This window comes from Nomascus leucogenys, chromosome X (assembly GCF_006542625.1).
Source record: "Nomascus leucogenys isolate Asia chromosome X, Asia_NLE_v1, whole genome shotgun sequence".
Taxonomy (NCBI): domain Eukaryota; kingdom Metazoa; phylum Chordata; class Mammalia; order Primates; family Hylobatidae; genus Nomascus; species Nomascus leucogenys.
In genome coordinates, this window is record NC_044406.1 from 44,768,247 (window position 1) to 44,788,897 (window position 20,651).

Consider the following 20,651-nt stretch of genomic DNA (forward strand, 5'->3'; position numbering starts at 1 on the left):
TTTAATCTATCAGAGTAAAAAAATTTTGCTCTGCCAAAGACAATGTCAAGAGGCTGAAAAGACAAGCTACAGTCTGGTAGAAAGTATTTGCAAATCATATATCTGACAAAGGACTTGTATCTAGAATATATAAGGAACCCAAAATGTAACCATAAGAAAACAACCCAGTTTTTAAAATGGGCAAATAACTTGAAGAAACATTTCTCTGAAGAGGATATTAGGATGGCCAATAAGTACACAAAAAGATATTCAACATCATCAGCCATTAGGGAAATGCAAATTTAAAGTATGGTGAAATACCACTACACACCTATTACAATAGAATGGCTAAAATGAGAGATATTGGCAATACCAAATGTTAATGAGGATGTGGAGCAACTAGAATCCTCATATGATGCTGTAGGGGACAGTGGTTAAAAAATGGTATAGTTGGGCATTTGGGTTGGTTCCAAGTCTTTGCTATTGTAAATAGTGCTGCAGTAAACATACGTGTGCATGTGTCCTTATGGTAGAATGATTTATAATCCTTTGGGTATATACCCAATAATGGGATTGCTGGGTCAAATGGTATTTCTTTGATAGAATGGATAAAGAAAATGTGGCACATATATAGAATGGAATACTATGCAGCTATAAAAAAGAATGAATTCATGTCCTTTGCAAGGACATGGATGAAGCTGGAAGCCATCATCCTCAGCAGACTAATACAGGAACAGAAAACCAAACACCACATGTTCTCATTCGTAAGTGGGAGTTGAACAGTGAGAACACATGGACACAAGGAGGGGAACATCACACACCAGGGCCTGTCAGGGGGTAGGGGGAAAGGGGAGGGAGAGCATTAAGACAAATACCTAATGGATGTGGGGCTTAACACCTAGATGATGTGTTGATAGGTGCAGCAAACCACCATGGCACATGTATACCTATGTAACAAACCTGCACGTTCTGCACATGTATCCCAGAACTTAAAGAAAAAAAAAAGAACTGAAAAAAAAGGCATAATTACTTTGGGAAATGGCTTGCAGTTTCTCATAAAGTTAAAGATATGCTGCACATATGACCGAGCAGTCCCACTCTGGGTATTTACCTTAGAGAAATGAAAACATGTTCATATAAAAACTTGTTCATGGGTGTTCATGGCAGCTTTATTTGTGCCAGCCAAAATCTGGAAACAAGCCAGATATCCCTTGGTAGGTGAGTGTTTATACAATGGAATACAACTTAGCAGGAAAATGGGGTGAAGTGTTAATTCACACAATACTTGGATGAACCTCAAAGGTGTTATGCTGAGTGAGAGAAGCCAGTCTCAAAAGGTTACATACTGCATGGTTCCATGTATTTAACCTTGCAAAGATAAAACTCTAGTAATGGAAAAAACAAAACAAAACAAAAAACAGTGGTTGCTGGGGTTAACAGGTAGGATGAAGGTATCAGTGTGAAGAGATAGTACAGGAGAGTTTTGGGGGAGTGGTAGAACTATTTGGTATCCTTGTTGCAGTGGTGCTTACATGAATCTATATGTGTGTTAAAATTCATAGAACTGTACACCAAAAGAAAAAATAATTCATTGTATAACAATAAAGCAAAAAAAAATTTTTTAAGACAACATCAGAGAAATTTAAAAAAAGAAAGGAAAAAAATAGGTCATAGATTTGGGGAAAATATTTTCAAATTGTATTTTCAATAAGGGACTTCTATCCAGAAAACAAAACTTTTGGGGTTTTTTTTACCATTCAATAAGAGAACCTGATTTAAAATATGGCAAAAGATTTGAATGACGAGACATTTCACCAAAGAAGATATACAATGGCCTATAAGCACATAAAAAGATGCTCATCATCTTTAGGCATTAGGGAAATGCACATTAAAACTACAATGAGATACCTCTGAACATTCTCTAAAACAGGTATGATCATAAGACAATAACAAGTGCTGCTGTGCCCGTAAACAAACTTAATTCTTTTTTTTGAGGCGGAGTTTCGCTCTTGTTGCCCAGTCTGGGGTGCAATGGCACGATCTTGGCTCACTGCATCTCCACCTCCCAGGTTCAAGCAATTCTCCTGCCTCAGCCTCCCGAGTAGCTGGGATTACAGGCATGTGCCACAACGTCCGGCTAATTTTGTATTTTTAGTAGAGATGGTGTTTCTCCATGTTGGTCAGGCTGGTCTCGAACTCCTGATCTCAGGTGATCCGCCTGCCTCGGCCTCCCAAAGTGCTGAGATTACAGGTGTGAGCCACTGCGCCCGGCCAACAAACTATAACTCTCATATGTTGCTGGCGAGAATGTAAAACAATACATTTTCCCAATGTAGTTTGGCAGTTTCTAAAATATTAAACATAGATTTATCATATGACACAGCAGTTCCTCTCCTAGGTATCTACTCTAGAGAAATGAAAACATGTCCACAGACTTGTATGCAAATGTTCATAGCAGCATTATTCACGTTAACAAAAAAAGGGAAACAACTCAAGCATTTATTGATTAGTTAATGGACAAATAAAATATGATACACCGGTACAGTGGAATACTATTTGGCAATAAAAAGGAATGAAGTACTGATACATGCCTCCAACATAGATAAACCTTGAAAACACACTAAGTGAAAGAAGCCAGACACAAGAGGCTACATATTGTATGACACCATTTATATTAAAAGTCCAGAAATGGCAAATCTATAGTACAGAAGGTAGGTTAGTAGTTGCCTGGGAATTGGAGCAGGAAGAAGGAAGTGACTGCAGATGGAAATGTTTCAAAATCAGATCGCAGTGATGATTGTGCAACTCTGTGAATATACTAAAAATCATTGAATAGTATACTCTAAAATGGGTGAATCTTATGGTATGTAAATTGTACCTTAATAAAATTGCTTTTTGTTTTCACCACATATTCAAAACAAGGAACAAAAATATTTTGAATGAATTCTCCTTGAAACTGATATATCGACGAATAACACAGCTGCATAAGTAGCAGAACAAGTAGAACAAGGTATTGAAAGGGCTGTATTATTCATTCTCAAAATCCAAGTCATGTAAATGACCCCCAAACCTGAAAAGTCATTGTCAACTGCTGGAATCCATTGGATTCTCTTTATTCATTGAATTAGAAATAGTTATTACCATCTTCAAACACCGTGTAACTGGATGCAAAATGAGATACTTTCTTTTCTTGGAATTTCAGATGAAGCTTTAAAACTCATAACAACCCCTACTGTGCTGTAAAAAACTCCACAGTGGTGGCCACACTGATCAGGTGATCATCTACCCTCAGTACCTTACATAAGAAAAAATGAGGTCTCACTAAAGAACAGTGCGCCCACGTACCTGTTCTCCTCTGTAACAAAGGCTTATTAACATAGACATTTAAATATTGTAGCGGCTTCCTTCCTCCCTCCCTCCCTCCCTCCCTTCCTTCCTTCCTTCCTTCCTTCCTTTTCTTTCTTCTTTCTTTTCCCTCTGTGGCCCAGGCTGCATGTCATCTACTCGGCTCGCTGCTGCCCCGCACTGCGGACTGCCTGGGACTGCTAGCGCTCGCCAGCCTCCTTTTCCTCCGTTGGCTGCAGGCGCAGTTTCGCCATGTTGGCCACGCTGCTCTCCGGCTCCTGACCCCGAGTGCTCTGCCCGCCTCGGCCTCCCGAAGTGCTGGGACTGCGGGCGGAGTCTCGCTCACTCGGTGCTCCGTGTGGCCCGGGCTGGAGTGCGGTGGCGTGGTCTTGGCTCGCGGCAGCCTCCGCCTCCCAGCCGCCTGCCTTGGCCTACCAGGGTGCTGGGATTGCAGCCCCTGCCTGGCCGCCGCCCCGTCTGGGAGGTGAGGAGCGCCTCTGCCTGGCCACCCATCATCTGGGAGGTGAGGAGCACCTCTGCCCGGCCACCCATCGTCTGGGAGGTGAGGAGCGCCTCTGCCAGGCCACCCATCGTCTGGGAAGTGAGGAGCGCCTCTGCCTGGCCGCCCTGTCTGGGAAGAAGTGAGGACCGCCTCTGCCCGGCCGCCCCGTCCGGGAAGTGAGGAGCGCCTCTGCCGCCCGCCCCGTCTGGGAAGTGAGGAGCGCCTCTGCCCGGCCGCCCCGTCTGGGAAGTGAGGAGCGCCTCGGGCCGCGGGAAGTGAGGAGCGCCTCTGCCCGGCCGCCCCGTCTGGGAAGTGAGGAGCGCCTCTGCCCGGCCGCCCGTCTGGGAAGTGAGGAGCGCTCTGCCGGCCGGTCTGGGAAGTGAGGAGCGCCTCTGCCGGCGCCCGTCTGGGAAGTGGGAGCGCCTCTGCCGGCCGCCCGTCTGGGAAGTGAGGAGCGCCTCTGCCGGCCACCCATCGTCTGGGAAGTGAGGAGCGCCTCTGCCCGGCCACCCATCGTCTGGAAGTGAGGAGCGCCTCTGCCTGGCCGCCCCGTCTGGGAAGTGAGGAGTGCCTCTGCCTGGCCGCCCCGTCTGGGAAGTGAGGAGCGCCTCTGCCCGGCCACCCATCGTCTGGGAAGTGGGAGCGCCTCTGCCCGGCCGCCCCGTCTGGGAAGTGAGGAGCGCCTCTGCCCGCCCCCCCCGTCTGGGAAGTGAGGAGCGCCTCTGCCCGGCCCCCCATCGTCTGGGAAGTGAGGAGCGCCTCTGCCCGGCCACCCATCGTCTGGGAAGTGAGGAGCGCCTCTGCCCGGCCGCCCCGTCTGGGAAGTGAGGAGCGCCTCTGCCCGGCCACCCATCGTCTGGGAAGTGAGGAGCGCCTCTGCCCGGCCACCCATCGTCTGGGAAGTGAGGAGCCTCTGCCCGGCCGCCCGTCTGGGAAGTGAGGAGCGCCTCTGCCCGGCCGCCCCGTCTGGGAAGTGAGGAGCGCCTCTGCCCGGCCACCCATCGTCTGGGAAGTGAGGAGCGCCTCTGCCCGGCCACCCATCGTCTGGGAAGTGAGGAGCGCCTCTGCCCGGCCGCCCCATCTGGGAAGTGGGGAGTGCCTCTGCCCAGCCGCCCCGTCTGGGAAGTGAGGAGCGCCTCTGCCCGGCCACCCATCGTCTGGGAAGTGAGGAGCGCCTCTGCCCGGCCACCCATCGTCTGTGAAGTGAGGAGCGCCTCTGCCGGCCACCCATCGTCTGGGAAGTGGGGAGCGCCTCTGCCCGGCTGCCCCGTCTGGGAAGTGAGGAGCGCCTCTGCCCGGCCACCCATCGTCTGGGAAGTGAGGATAGAGGATTGAGTTATTATCACTGATCCATATAAAGTCCCTCTCTCATTTTCTTTAATTCCCACTCCCCATTTCTATTCCCCGTCTTCCCATGTGCAACCTTCCTAATATGTTTGATACGCATCTTTTTGTTTGTATGTATTTTTAGAAAATGTTTATTGTTTTTGTGTGCAAAAAAAATTTTAAAAAAACTAAAAATAAATAAATAAATAAATAAATATTGTAGCTGATGGATGGCTGTCTAGAATTAAACCTCACCTGTCCACTTGTTCAGCTCTCCTCCCAACAGCCTCAGCCACAAAAGGAAAACTGGCACCAGACCAATGGGAGCTGGTTTCTTTAATGAACCCGTGGGATTTTTAAACCACACGTTGCTCTCATGATTATATTCCTTCATCATACTACCAAGTTTTGGATAAGCACATACATAAACTATATATATGCAAGTACAGTTGTGAAGTGAGTTTTTTTCATATCCACAAGTTGAAACAGTCTCGATTTTTTACCCCTTTGGAGTTTACCATCTTGTTTTAACCCACATCAAATGTCAAAGGAATTTCATCCATATTTGCTTTCTGTAAAAGTTCAAAACAATTCTTTCATTAGTAATGTACCTATGAAATCAGTGATTGTCTCTTTATCAGCTGACATTTTATGTGCCATTTTCCCTGGCCCAAACACATAGTAGGTTATTTCTCTTTGTGATCTAGAACACTAGGCTGTTAATCTGGTCAAATCATTAGTGCCTCTGTTGCTCTCCATCATTTTTTATGAATACTGAACTTTCTGAAGCTTTCAAAAAAAACTAGTGCATGTTTTAATTCCTTGTAGCTATGACCACTTCACAGTTCCCTGTCAGGATGTCTCCGAGATCCAGCAGATGAAAATATGCTGTTCATGTTTTCTCCAAGTCTTTATCATTTTCTCACCTAATTACCTTCCTGCAGTTCTAATATCCTATTCTTTCTTCGACTGGAGAACGCCAAATATGAACTTAATATCATGCCATGGAATATAGTGGTAATAAATATGAATCTAAAATGTCTGGGGAGGTACCCAAACTCTACCTTGAGTTGGTGGTGTACCCTGTGGCTTGGTATATTTTTGGTCAAAACTATCAGGATGGTGTTAACCTTACATCTCTGCTGTGGTGTTTTGTGTTGCCATATTTTAACCACAAGGGGGCAGCATCACCACCTTCGCTGTCTCCCTTCCATCTTTAATATGAGCGCATTGGGCCCAGGGTAGAGAAGAAAAGGTTTTACAACTTTAAAAAACAATATTCGTCATCTGGTGATGATTGTAAATATGATAGTGATGATTACTGGAAGAGAGTTGAAGAATGTTTCCTGTAATTGCGGAATTTGTCTATAAATATAAACCCTCTCTTTTGTTAGAGTAGTATTCATGAGGACCTTTGCTAGTATGCTTCAGTTTTTCCATTAGCTCTGCTAATAATTAGGTTAGAAAAATCAAGAAACAATGAGTTACATGAAGCAGGTTCTGATTTTTAGGAGAAAGATAGTCTGTAAATGACTTATTTTGGCTTCCTGATGACATTTAAGTTAAATCATGTTCCAAGTAGCTGCCTCCAGATGCTGCAGATCATCCTGTATTATGATGAATGTTGAAGGGCTAGAGTCGTCTTTGTCATGTAAAACTTCGTCAGAAAATAACTGTCTAACCAGGGAGTGAAATAAGACTAAAAAGCATCACAGAGTTCCATCTAGAGTGGAGAGAGAGCCCCCCAGAGCCCTGAACAGCTCCACTGCCACCAATCTCATTACCATCACACCTGCAAAGGGGCCACTGCTGCCACAGCTGGCCCCAGTCACCATCACTGTGACCGCAAACATGAGAAGTGAGGCTGAGACACTTGGCATGACACCATGGGCAGAGGCAGAGGGAGTGGCAGCCTGCAAACAGGACAAGAAGGTTATCCCAGTGAAAGTTTGGGAACAGTAAGATGGTTCAGTGTAAGAAATATATATGGTTTCATCCACAGGAATGACACTGGGTGAGATGTATTTGTATGCCAGATTGTCATAAAGAAGAATAACCCCCAGGAAACACCCTGGCAGTACAGGGAATGGAGAAGCTGTGGAGTTCGATGTTGAAGGAGAAAAGGGTACACAGGCAGCAAAGATTGCAGGCCCTGGTGGAGTTCCAGTGCCAGGCAGTACAGATGCAGTAGACTGAAGTCATTATAGATGTTATCTGCACCATGGGGGTCTTCCACACGGTCACCAGCACAATTACCAGAACAATGAGAGTGGGGAAAAGAAGGATTGGAGAGTTCCCTTCAACGTCAGGCCTAACAGCACACGGAAGATGCCTCTTCCCTTGCAGAGACCCTATGAGTCTTGACTAGAGTGTTCTAACCCTCCTGTGCAGAGACAAGTGATGGAGGGTGCTGACCACCAGGGTGAAGGAGAAAAGGTAGGTCAGTGAGACAGATTACGTATTGGGGTTACAGACCACGAATCTCCAGGGCCCCTCCTCACCTAGAACAGTAATGAAGACCCAAGGCCAGCAGCCATGTCAGTGTAGGCACCCCACAACTTCAGTTACCAGCACAGACACCCAGAAAACCCTGAACCACAAGATGGCAAAGAGACTGCCAGCTAGGAAGTCTGTTGCCAAGGCTGAGCAGAGCAGGACAGAGTAAATGCCAGCCGACCATCTCTAGTGTCATCTGGTTTGTCATCCTACAGGAAGAAATGAATATAAATTCTAGCAATAAGACCTGAACGAAAGATTGGCTCTGAAGACCTTAAGTGACTGCTTTTGGCCCATTTACCAGACAGCTAGCACTATCTGAGTTATGGAGCTTTCATTACTTTTCCCTACAGACATCTCTCTTTGGTAATGATAAATATGTTTTTTTAAAATATGTTTTTTAAAAGGTCTGGGGCCAGGCATGGTGGCTCACGCTTGTAATCCCAGCACTTTGGGAGGCCGAGATGGGTGGATCACCAGAGGTCAATAGTTCGAGACCAGGCTAGCCAACATGGTGAAACCCTGTCTCTACTAAAATTACAAAAATTAGCCGGGTGTGATAGCACATGCCTGTAGTCCCAGCTACTCGGGAGGCTGAGGCAGGAGAATTGCTTGAACCCGGGAGGCAGAGGTTGCAGTGAGCCGAGATTGCACCACTGCACTCCAGCCTGGGTGACAAAGTGAGACTCTGTCTCAAAAAAATAAATAAAATAAAATGAAAGGTCTGGTTTTTCTTATATGCCTTTAAAGGTTTTCAAATTGTTTCATATCTGGTCAGATTGAGATTATTAAGAAACTCATTTTTAAGTTGTAAAAAAAATCAAGTTGTTTTATTACAAGTCAACAAACTGCAAGTATCTGCTAATATGGGTCTATAATAATTATAATAATGCAACACAGATGCAGATTTTGGCTTAAAGAACTGTATTTTTCTAGATTTTATATTTTATTTGCTATTCAACAATGTCTTGTGAGTTCTTATATATCTTGGTGATAAGAGACATTGTAGAACATTACACATGGAAGACAGTAAACATCGTTCTTTTTCTCATGCAACTTTCTCCATTAATGGCAAAATGAGATGAGGAAGCAAATATATTATTCTGTCTTTTAATATTGCCAGCAAATAACTGAATTTAGAGAGAAGTCTGAAATTTTCCTCCTGAGAGAATTATAGAAAGTGTCTGATAGTCATTTATGGCTGTTTTTTTTGTTTTTTTTTTTTTAAATCTTTCAGTCACTTTTACTTGGGCATGTCTGACTCATGTTCAGGTCCAGGGAGCCACACTCCTTCCTTATTCACACAATTGAATGCTTATACATGATCTTGCTGTTTTTATTTTTCCCTAATGGGAGAGCCCTACTAAGAGGGGTATGAGACTTACATACTTGTAGCTGATGATCTTAGCCATCTCATAACTACAGCCCCAAGAAGCCAGCTCTCCAGCCCCTGAATCCTGACTCTTCAAGTGTACACTGCAGTGTTTCACTTCCCAAGGGGTGTAATTACCTTCTCCATGATACCAGTGCTTCAAATGACCTAAGCAAAAGAATTTCTTTTTTCTCCCCTTTCCTCTGATGCGTGGCAAAGCAAGTTACATTTATAGCAACTAGAAATTCCAGTGGCCTGGTCCTTGCTGGCACATGGCAGCAGGACTGGCTTGAGGGATAATGCTGAGTGAAATGAAAGAGCTCAGCAGTTCTGCTTTGTGCTGTCCTGGCCAGAAAAATCTTTGCTGCTTGTCATCCCATCTTCCTCCACTAGAAGCCTGAGAAATCAGACATGCTCAGGTGTTAAAAGTGGTCACAGGGCTGGCCGGGTGTGGTGGCTCACACCTGTAATCCCAGCACTTTGGGAAGCTGAAGCCAGCAGATCACTTGAGGTTAGGAGTTCGGGACCAGCCTGGCCAACATAGTGAAACCTCGTCTCTATTAAAAATACAAAAAAAATTAGCCAGGTGTAGTGGTGGGTGCCTGTAGTCTCAGCTACTTGGGAGGCTGAGGCAGGAGAATTGCTTGAACCTGGGAAGCGGAGGTTGCAGTGAGCCCAGATCACACCACTGTACTCCAGCCTGGGTGAGAGAGCGAGACCACTCAAAAAACAAAAAAGTGCTCACAGTGTCATAATACCACCGAAGGTACTGTCCCACCTTGTCCTCCTGGTGGCTGAGCAACTTAAATCGGACCAGAATAGATGGATGCTTAACCCTTTCAATCCTGAAGGCCCATGCAGTTTCTCCTAAAATACATACCCCATGCCCAGTTTCTAAGATTACTGCTGCATTTCTTAGTTGTTGAAAGTCAACTATGCCATTATTTCCACACTTTCTCTATCCTTCCTCAGGCCTGATGAGTTTTTTTCCACTCTTTCAGGGCTCATCGTTGGGGTGATCCTGAGGTATGGTACTCCTGCTACCAGTGGCCGTGACAAATCACTCAGCTGCACTCAGGAAGACAGGGCCTTCAGTACCTTATTAGTGAATGTCAGCGGAAAGTTCTTCGAATACACTCTGAAAGGAGAAATCAGCCCTGGCAAGATCAACAGCGTAGAACAGAATGATATGCTACGGAAGGTGAGCTGGGGACACTCAGCCATCATTGTCCTGACGTGGTTGTTGATTCCCTGACTTGTCTTGACCTTGTGGAGAGAAATCCTTACAACTGCTGGATTATCAGTAACATTCCTGGCTCTCTGTTTTGTTACAAAGCTTTTTGGTCCATGATGAGGAGAAGGAAGAACCAGATCTTTAACTTGAGCCTTTCAGCTGGTGACCTTTGTGGGTCTGTTAGCATCTGTAGCTGAAATGGGCCCCTGATTGTGCAATGGGTTTGCACGTCCCCACTCAGCTCATTTATCCAGCCACCATCTCCTCTTTGCTATGTCTCTTATCCTTCCTGTGGTTTAGGGATTATATTGCTACTTTCTTAAAATAAGATTGATTTCACTTTTAGCTTAATTTATTCAGTATCCAGAAGGGTAATTCTTAGTTCTTCATGTTTCTTTTGCTATATCCTACAAATATTTGAGTGCTTACTCTTATTGATGATTGATGCCAGAGGCTTAATGAATCTTCAGGGGAAGAAGAAGATCTTGTTGTCTTAGAATTTGAGTCCAAGCATTTTCATTTAATGTTGGGGTAGCAACATAGTCCACATGAAAAAGCATTATACATCTCCTTGCATGGGTAATTTCCAGGATAAGCAAGAGATCTGTATTAATTGATGTATACTCCATTACCTTATAGACCAGGTTTATCAGAAGGAAGCCTTCTGTATAGCTGTCTTGGGAGATCCAGGTTGTGGGGAGCCCCTTTTAATACAGCACAAGGCTAAGGTATGTGAAGGCTGACAGTGAAAGGCAGACTGTAGCCTGTGCTCCAGAAATTAAATTATTGTTGTTTTTGGAATCTACTCTAATCCTTAAGGAAAATTATTCTCCACCTGGAGCATTAAACATGACCATCTTTTCTGTGTCCCTAATAGCAGTACTCTTTGCTCTCAACTCTTCATAAGAAAGCATGGGGTTTTCATAAACATTCTGAAATTCAGCGCAACGGAGAATGAAATCCAATGTAAATACCACACTTAATGGCTGTTTGGAAATGGCAGCTTGAGCCCTTCATATTGGATAAGATGGGGGAAAAGGGAAATGATACCAACACATTTCCATCTTTCATGTCATAATAGAAGATGAAGCTGACTTTTGCTCTCTTATCTTTAGAAACCTATTTATTTAAATCCCGTCTGTTTAAAATTTTGCTGCACAAAGCAAAGGTGGGAGAACAAACAAGGCCAGGATGATTGTTGCTAGTTGAAGGAAAAGAGACATGTTGACATAGCTTGGTTGATAAGAAGAGCATTGGACTGAGTGTCAGAAAACCCTTGTGCTAGTTTGTACATTATTGGGTTTGGTGGCATCCAGCAATTTTCACTGCCTTTGGGCCCAGTGTCCTCATATTGGGTAGGTACTGTCCAAGGCTCCTTCTCATTCTGACATTCCCTGCTTTGCAGAACACTCTTATCTTTAACAAGAAGAGAGAATAAAGCATCATTTGAAAGAGTCTACTTTTATTAGGCTGATTAACACCTCCAGTTTCTAAACAAAAAAGTTAATATTGAATAACTAGAATGAAGGTTTAAAAATAATTAATTGAAACACAAGCCAAATAATCTACCAGCATGAACAAATTCTTTAAAAAGAAGCATGCTTAATTTTTTTCTGGATATGATAAAACTTTGCTCTCTAAAAGTTTCAGAGTAATTTGATTAATTTCCCTGTATCAAACCTACAAGAAATTTCAGTTCCTTTAAAGTTGCCCAATTTATGCTGATGTTCAGGAAGCCACTAACATCACTGGTGACTTTGATTTAGGCTACATCAAGTGTCACAGAAGGCTGATCACTCAAAAGAGACTTAAATTCAGCACAATTTTGTCTATAAAGGATTCTGTGAGAGGATCCAGGAAGTTAATAAAGAATCACGATGGCATCTTTTATTGCAGTTGAGCCTTTATAAATGTGTGATGAAAATCAAGATTTTTTTTTTTTTGAGACAGAGTCTTGCTCTGTTGCTCAGGCTGGAGTGCAGTGGTGCGATCTCAGCTCATTGCAATCTCCGCCTCCTGGGTTCAAGTGATTCTCCTGCCTCAGCCTCCCGAGTAGCTGGGATTACAGGCATCTGCCACCATGCCTGGCTAATTTTTGTATTTTTAGTAGAGATGGGGTTTCACCATATTGGCCAGGCTGGTCTCGAACTCCTGACCCTGTGATGCACCCGCCTCGGCCTCCCGAAGTGCTGGGATTACAGGCGTGAGCCACCGTGCCTGGCCAAGATGTTTTTATGAAAAACACTGGCCAGAAGCTTTCTGTGAGTTCTCAAAATTGCGTGAAACTGTTGTGTCTTATTATGTTTTAAAACAGCATAAGCAAGATCATAAGGGCAAAAGTGTTATGGGGAGAAGAGCATGCCAGTCCATGGGGAGTCATAGCTTCTCCTCTGGGATAAGTGCATGATTTTTCACGTTTATGTTGTTTGCTCTAAATATTCAAACTTTAGTCAATGGCTTCAAATATTAAGCAGATGTTATAGCATGAATTGGAGTTAAATAAAAAATTGGCTTTTTTTTCTTTTTAAATTTTCAGGTAACATTCGATCCAGAAGTATTTTTCAACATTCTTCTGCCTCCAATTATTTTTCATGCTGGATACAGCTTAAAGAAGGTAAGAGGTTTTTGCCAGTATTTCTGAAATCATGTGAATCTCTGTGTTAATTTACCTCCATAATTTTCTAGTTATTTTTCTTCTCCCAGATTGCTTATTACTTTGTTCTGCACCCACTCAGAGACTATAGTTGACTTTTCATCAATGATTCATTTCTGTTTTAAAATCTGGAACTCCCATACATTGCCAGTGGGAAGGTAAAATGGTACAGCCACTCTGGAAAACAAGTTGGCAGTTTCTAATAAAACTAAAGTTGAAATTGCCATATGACCCACAATTTCACTCCTAAGGATTTATCCCAGAGGAATGAAAACTTATGTTCACATGAAAACCTACACATGATTGTTCATACCAACTTGTAATAGACAAACACTGGAAACAACCAAAATGTTCTGTAATAGGTGAATAGTTAAACTATGGTATATCCATATCGTAGAGTACTACTCAACAATAAAACAGAACAACCTATTGATAAACCCAACAACCTTTATGAATCTCAAAGGCATTATGCCGAGTGAAAAAAATCCAATCTCAAAAGGTTATATACTCTATGATTTCATTTACATAACATTGTAGAAATGACAAAATTATAGGAATGGGAAACAAATTAGTGGTTGCCAGTGAATAGGGATGGTGGGGGCATTGGGGTGGGGGTGCTTATAAAGGGGTAGCATGAGGGACATCTTCAGGGTGATGGAACAGTTGTGTATTTTGATTGTGGTGGTAGTTATGCAAGTCTACACATTTGATTAAATGATAGGGAACTATGCACACACATAATACATATAATGCCAGTTTCTTGGTTTTGATATTGTACCATAGTTATGTAAGATGTAACCATTGGGGGAAACTGGGTGAAGAGTACATGAGACCTCTCTGTACTTAATCTTTGCAACTTATGTGAATCTCTAATTATTCCAAAATAAAAAGTTTTAAAGAACCTAAGTATCCTTATTACTGAGGGTCATCATGCTAGACAGCAAGGTTGGGCCAGAGCTTGTAGTTATTTAAAATACTAAATACCAGCCTGGGCAACATAGCAAGACCCTGCCTCTACAAAAAGCAAAAAAATTAGCTGGGCATGGTGGTACATGCCTGTGGTCCTAGTTACTCTTGGAGGAGTCTGAGGTGGGGAGCTTGAGCCCAGGAGTTTGAGGCCGCAGTGAGCCTTGATTGTGTCTCTGTACTCCAGTCTGGGCCACAGAGCAAGACCCGGTCTCTAAAAAGTAAATAAATAAATAAAAACAAATGCCAAATATCTTTACAAATATTTATGGGTGGCTCCCTCCCTCTCCCATTGTGGTAATATTGCCTGAAAATTAAGCCTCCCCAAGGGCAGGTAACAGCTGTGAAACTTGTTTCAGCTCTCTTTCTGAATGAGGACTAAAGGAAACCCTTTCAGTGAGTCTAGAGAAGAGAGATTTTGCCTGACAATAAAACTCAACAACATCCTTAGGATCTAGAGAATGCCTCTGAAACTGATAAACTCTAGCTAGGTCAGTTGAGAAAAAAGGAGGAAAGAAACAAATTACCTGTATTAGGAATAAAAGAAGGGACTTTGCTACAGACCCTTCAGATATTAAAAGGATAATAAGGGAATACTATGAACAATTTTTGTGCCAGTAAGTTTGACAACATCATGATGAGATCTTGCTGTGAAAAACAACTCAAAAAAAGAAAAATAAACCCGGTGTGAAATGGACAAAATAAGGGAATACTATGAACAATTTTTGTGCCAGTAAGTTTGACAACATCATGATGAGATCTTGCCGTGAAAAACAACTCAAAAAAAGAAAAATAAACCCGCGTGAAATGGACAAATTCCTTGAAAGACATAAATTATCAAAACTGACCTGAGAAGTGATGGAAAGCTTGAACAGACCTATATTAAAGAAATTGAGTTCATAATGAAAAACTTTTCCACACACCCATATGGCTTTACTGGCGAATTATATCAAGCATTTATGGAAGAACTAGTACCAATCTTATACAAATTCTTTCAGAAAATTGAAGAGGGAACACTTTCCCAGTTCATTTTATGAGAGGATGCCGGCCCATCAGGCTGGGTTTTCTATCAAAGCCACTCTGCACTTTTCAGATGGTTTTTAAACAATTTCCAACCAACATAAATATAGTTTACAGAGCATTTGCTGTGTATTAGGAATGGATATTCTTTATTTCTGTTTTTACATCCATTCTTTCTAATCTTCACAGAAACTCTGTAAGAAGGTGATGGTGGTTGAAGATTAGTTCACACTGCTTCTCCTCCAGGTTTCCAACTCATCGATAAACAGATACAAGGAGTTAACTTGTGATTAAATGATTTATGATCCTAAGTCCCTGGTAAATGCATGTTGGAGTATGTCACTTAGCCTTTAGTAATGGGGCTGCTTACAACCTACCTCATGAAATGAGGACAGGTACTCTTTAGCCACCAGGTCAGTCACAGTTACACCTAAGGAGGCCGAAATGGAGAGATCCTAGAAATTGTTGGGCCTGCCAAAAGCTGCCTCTTTTGCTCATAGCATGGAGGCTAGAGGAGCAAGAACAATTCCCCACCTTGCACAACAGGGTCAAGACTACAAGTCAGGGTCAAACTCACTTCCCCTTTCAGAGATCAAGTGACCCCTCCTTACTGCATAACCTTCAGGGCAGGAGGGGAAGGGGGAGAGGAATGGAACATAAGTTCTGTCTCCATAATAGGTGCTTGAGGAACGGAGGCTGTGTTTCTGCACACCAGCCCAGTGCATTTGTGTACTCACATGTAGAGTGTCCTGCGTTTTACTGATGATGAATCTCAGCTCAGAATGATTAATGATGCATATGAGGTTACGTAGATAGTGCGGGAGTGAGTCAAGGTGATACCCTCTCTGTCTGACTCCAGGGCCCAGAGTTGTTCTTTTGTGCCTTATTGCCTCTGGATTTAGGTTTTCTGTACAAAAAAGACCATATTGTTTTCCTGACTACTCTGGGGTTGCCAGGGTCATCTGAATTTGTATGTCATCTATTGACATGTAGTAGATAGGAGATGGTTATTATGGGTATAAATAACGTTATTTTTTACGTAAGTGGAGAATTTGGGAACTCTTCTTCAGATCAAATGGGTGATGAGTAATTTGATATTTTACATAACTAATCTTAATATATAATCAGTTATAGTTGTTTTAAAATGAAACCAAATCATGGGTTGTGAAAGCCACTCTGATGGTTGAAAGACATTTTAGTTTTTGCAGAACCTTCCCTTTATCAGCACCATTTTCTCAAAAGAAAAACAGCTCACAGGCTTTGCCAGTTCCCAATCAATTTGTTTTTGAAATGCTAGCCTGAGTGGGAAAAAAACCCACAAATTGGTTTTTCTCTGCTTTCACACTACAGTAACAACACAGAAGACTTCTGTGATTAAATTGGGAGGGATTTCTCCCCACCAGCAAACAAGCAATGAATTCTGCAGTGGACACCAGCTGGATGTCCTCCAGTTCAGTTCTGACACTATCTACCTGGAGATACTGCCAGATCCCACGGAAGGCTCAGTCCCGCAATACTACCCCCCGCCCCACCTCAGACACCTGTCACAAGTCTGGGACTTCTGACTGCCTGGCTTCAAGTTGGGGTTCCCACGACCCCCTCTTTGAGTTTCATTACATTGCTATCGTGGCTCACAAAACTCAGGGAAACACTCATATTTACCAGTTTATTAAAAAAGATATTACAAAGGATACAGATGAAGCGATGCATAAGGCAAGGTGTGGAGAAAGGGGCACGGAGCTTCCATGCCCTCCCTGGACACCACCGTCCAGGAACCTCCATATATCAGCTATTTGGAAGCTCTCGGAACCCCATCCTTTTGAACCTTTTACGGAGGTTTCATTGCATAGGCATGATTGACAACCGTGTAGAAAAGTGATTGGACAAAAGGGGTGTGATCTAATGCTGATAGACTGAGTGGGGAAACCCAGCAAGGCCTATGTGTTCAGATTCTTCTTGGCCTCTCTGTGTGGCATTCCTTCCTCCGCAGTGTGGGGCAGGATCCCTTCTGAAATGAGGGTCTTATGACCTACTTCAAAAAGGCAGGAGAAAATTAGAGTATATTTTTAGTTTCTATGGCCTGCCTTGGGACAAAAAAGGAGCAGATGAAAGGAGGGCAAGAGAAGGTCAGAGGGATTCTGTTTTTTTGCTACCTGCTTCTGAGGCTTAAAGTGCCCAACATTACAACAAAAGACTGTAACAAGAGCTATGGGAGTTTATGAGCCAGGAACTGTAGATGAAAACCAATACATATACATCATAATATCGCTAGTCTTTCAGGTTATCAACTATTAGTTTAGTCTCTTTCCTTTTTAAATTGTCCCTATAAAAGCACCTAAATAGTTGGTCCTTAATATGGTTGCCATCTCTGATGAAACCTGTTGTCAGTGAAATGTGTAATAAATACTTCACCATTTAACAGATGGTATAACATTCAGACCTTCTGGCCTATGCACATCATATAGCTATCATGCAGACCTGGGCTTTCTGACTCGAAAAAAGTTCTCATTGGAATTAGCTTTGATTTTGTGCTACCATTCATGGTTTGCTTAGAGGGCCTTTGCAGGGAAATAATTCACCCATAGAAGCCATTATTGGTGGACTCCCCCACCAAACACACACACACACACACACACACACACTCTCTCTCTCTCTCTCTCTCTGTCTCTCTGTCTCTCTCCCTCACTCACAAACACATTTACAATAACATGTTAAAACTTGCCAGTGAGGAATGGGAGGGGATAGGATTTCCCAAGGAGTAGCAGTGTGAGGCTTAGAATGATACAGCTAGAAATTGGGATATTGGGTAGATTTTCACCAAAGCAAAACTTCTCATCCTGGCCTGCCTTGGGCTTATATTTTTGAAGACTTTGCCAGGGCATGCCATCATCTCCTTTTGTCTCTTCTTGTCATTTTATAATTGAGGAGGAAAAGTAAGGGAGATTCTGAACTAGTCATGGCTGTATTGTAACCAAATAAGGATAGGATGAAAGATCTAGGATTTTACCGGACACCTCCTATCCTTTCTTTCCCAAAGAGAAGTGAGAATCGAAGAGCTGGGTAGCAGGGCAGCTTGCGCAGTGAGAGCACGATGCTTTGGGGTCGGGAGACCAGCTTTCCAGTCTGTGGCTTGGTTTGGCGGAAGTGTGACTTGAAACAGCTTACATCATGCCTTTGAGCCTTGAGTTCTCTCGTATAAGATGGTCCAAATAACACCTTCCAGATAGATCATTGTGAGAATTGGATGGGCTAATATATGTGAAAACACTTTGTGAACTATGAAGTATATGTTTAAGTACTAGACATAATACACAAATAGGTAGTATAGCTTTTCAAAATACAGTTAAGTTTCAGCTCACATCAGCAGATATGAACGGGAGATGGGTAATTGTGTGTGTGTGATTTTAGAATATATTATGAAAGTATTTTTGGCTGCAGATTTACATTCCTAATTTTTTGCTTTGGCTAATGTCATGAATATGTATTTATCTAATTTATATTCAGAGTTACCATGGGAATATCTACCCAAAGGAAAGCTGAGTGGCAAGGAAAAGCACATCTGGGATTGAAATGTGTTCTTGGATACCTCACAAGTGTCATTCATCTCATGCCTTGTTCTTGGTACACTCCTAGCCCTCCCTGATTGAAGCCCTTTATGGAGCTTTTAAAGGGAAGCAGACTCACAGCTGTTGTTTTTTTGAAATATATGTTTTCTCAAAACATTGGTGTATAAACGCATTCGATTAAAAACAAAAAGGCGGTTATTTAAGAGGCAAACATAATGTGTCCATCTTATGTACAGGCAGCACCCTCATTCGGTGCCTGTCAGCATGGCAAGCCCTTGAAGGATTCTCTCCTGAGCAGGTGGCTTAAGGGCAGCAGGCATTCCTTAACACCTTCTTCACTGACTCAGATAGGGGCAAGCACTGGGAAGGCCCTGTGTCTGGGATGCAGACCAGAGGACGCCTGCAGCCCTTTGTCTGGTCATGCTTCGTGGTAGCTGCCTGATCTAGGCTGGATTCTTCTTCCTGCACCCTGTTTTTTTCTGATGTTGCTCAGCTGACATGCTGGGGCTCTCCTGCCTTTTAAAAAATTTTTAGGTAAAGTATTCCTGGCCCTTGTTTGATCAGGATGTTGGGAGATTTTGTCTGTTTTTGTTAAATAGTTCTGATTGTCAAATGAGAATGGCTTATGCCTTGAGGAGGCAGAACTGTGTCTTAGGATCCCAGGAACAGGCAGAATTTCCTCCGTCGAAATATCCCACAGGCCTAATGACTTGTAAGAAGTAAATCCTTCAAAGACAACATGGTAAAACAAGTAAATCCGTGTGTGTGTGTGTGTGTGTGTGTGTTTATATTTTTAAGGTAACCAATGAATGTGCAGAAGTATTGAAAGGATTACAGTTTTGCCACCTCTTTCTGAATAATTTCTAGCTGTGATATTGATGTGTGTTTCTTCTTGTATAAACTTGGCCATCTTAAATAGAACTGTTTCTCATTTCTCCACATCCATCTCTATTGTCCCTCTTTCCCAGGCTTCAGACATTAATCTAGATGAATATAAGGAGACGTTTCAGGTTCCATGAGCAGATATTTAGGACTCTGTTTTCTGATACCAAATTAAGCAGAAATCTCATGACATAGCACCTTCACACTTTGTTTTAAACTTCTATCTGTGATGATCTTCTGAGGTACCACCAGAACTGGAAGTGACGTGCTGAATCACTGAGTAAAATGGTTTGAGTTAAATCTGTAAAAATGATTGGTCTACTCACACACACATGCACAACATATACACACACTTAATGTGATTTAATGTAATCATCCAGAGCAGTTTTATCTGAAAATTTACTAAGTCCTTGCTTACTTGCTCAGTACCTGGCTGTATAGAAGATAACTTAAAACCATGATGTCTAAGGTTAAATAGCACCATATAGGAGTAACTTCAGTTGTTACTTGATGTAATGGAAACAGTAAGTAGAGTTCCACTTTTTAGAGACTTGTAATGTGTTTCTTAAGCTCATTGTTGAAAATCACAATGTGATTCCTGGGTTTTGTTTGTTTGTTTTATTCAGAGACACTTTTTCAGAAATCTCGGGTCTATACTGGCCTATGCCTTCTTGGGGACTGCTGTTTCATGCTTCATTATTGGGTAAGTGAACCTTTGTCATATAACCAAATTAACACACATTCCATAGGGATGAGATCCATTTGGGTCCACAGAGTCCAGTATTTTGATATTTTTGATGATGGCAGTCAGGATCGAGAGTTACACTGTTCAGTATGGTAGCTATTAGCCACGTGTGGCTATTTAAATTAAGATCAATTTACACGAAATAAAATTATACCCAGCACCCAGATCTTGGTTTCTATTATCATTCTTTGATAAAAAGAACCAGAGCCCCTTGCAGAAATGGCTAATTCTAGGGCTGGGGCAGGAAATATACAAGATGAAAAGGGAGTATCTTGTAATGCCAGAAAGTAAGGAAGTACTCAGAAAACAGGCAGACAAAAGAATGTAGGGGATGTCAAAGGGACACAAGAGCCAACCTGAAAGCCCCTGTAATGGTCAAAGCCCCCCCCAATGGCTGAAGAACAACAAAACAAATAACATTGTATTAGATTATCCCCAAGAGCATAAAGTAAATATCGCTGAGTCCATATGGATATAAATGATTGGATGAATAAATAAATGGGGGAGAAGAGACAAATCTCCTGTGCAGAAGAATTCCAAATACTTTGTGTAGATACATCCCCCT

The 20,651-nt window shown here is 42.6% G+C and overlaps 2 protein-coding genes across 2 annotated transcripts in view; one reads left to right on the forward strand and one right to left on the reverse strand.

Moving 5' to 3' along the window:
* The window catches only part of CHST7 (carbohydrate sulfotransferase 7), a 194,258-nt gene that overhangs the window by 82,056 nt on the left and 91,551 nt on the right, over positions 1-20,651 (reverse strand). The window lies entirely within an intron of this gene.
* SLC9A7 (solute carrier family 9 member A7) overlaps positions 1-20,651 on the forward strand; it is a 148,501-nt gene that overhangs the window by 68,710 nt on the left and 59,140 nt on the right. The window contains exons 2-4 of the mRNA XM_030806702.1: positions 10,022-10,221; positions 12,791-12,868; positions 19,968-20,044. Coding sequence (XP_030662562.1) covers positions 10,022-10,221; positions 12,791-12,868; positions 19,968-20,044 — 355 coding nt within the window. The remainder of the gene's footprint in view (positions 1-10,021; positions 10,222-12,790; positions 12,869-19,967; positions 20,045-20,651) is intronic.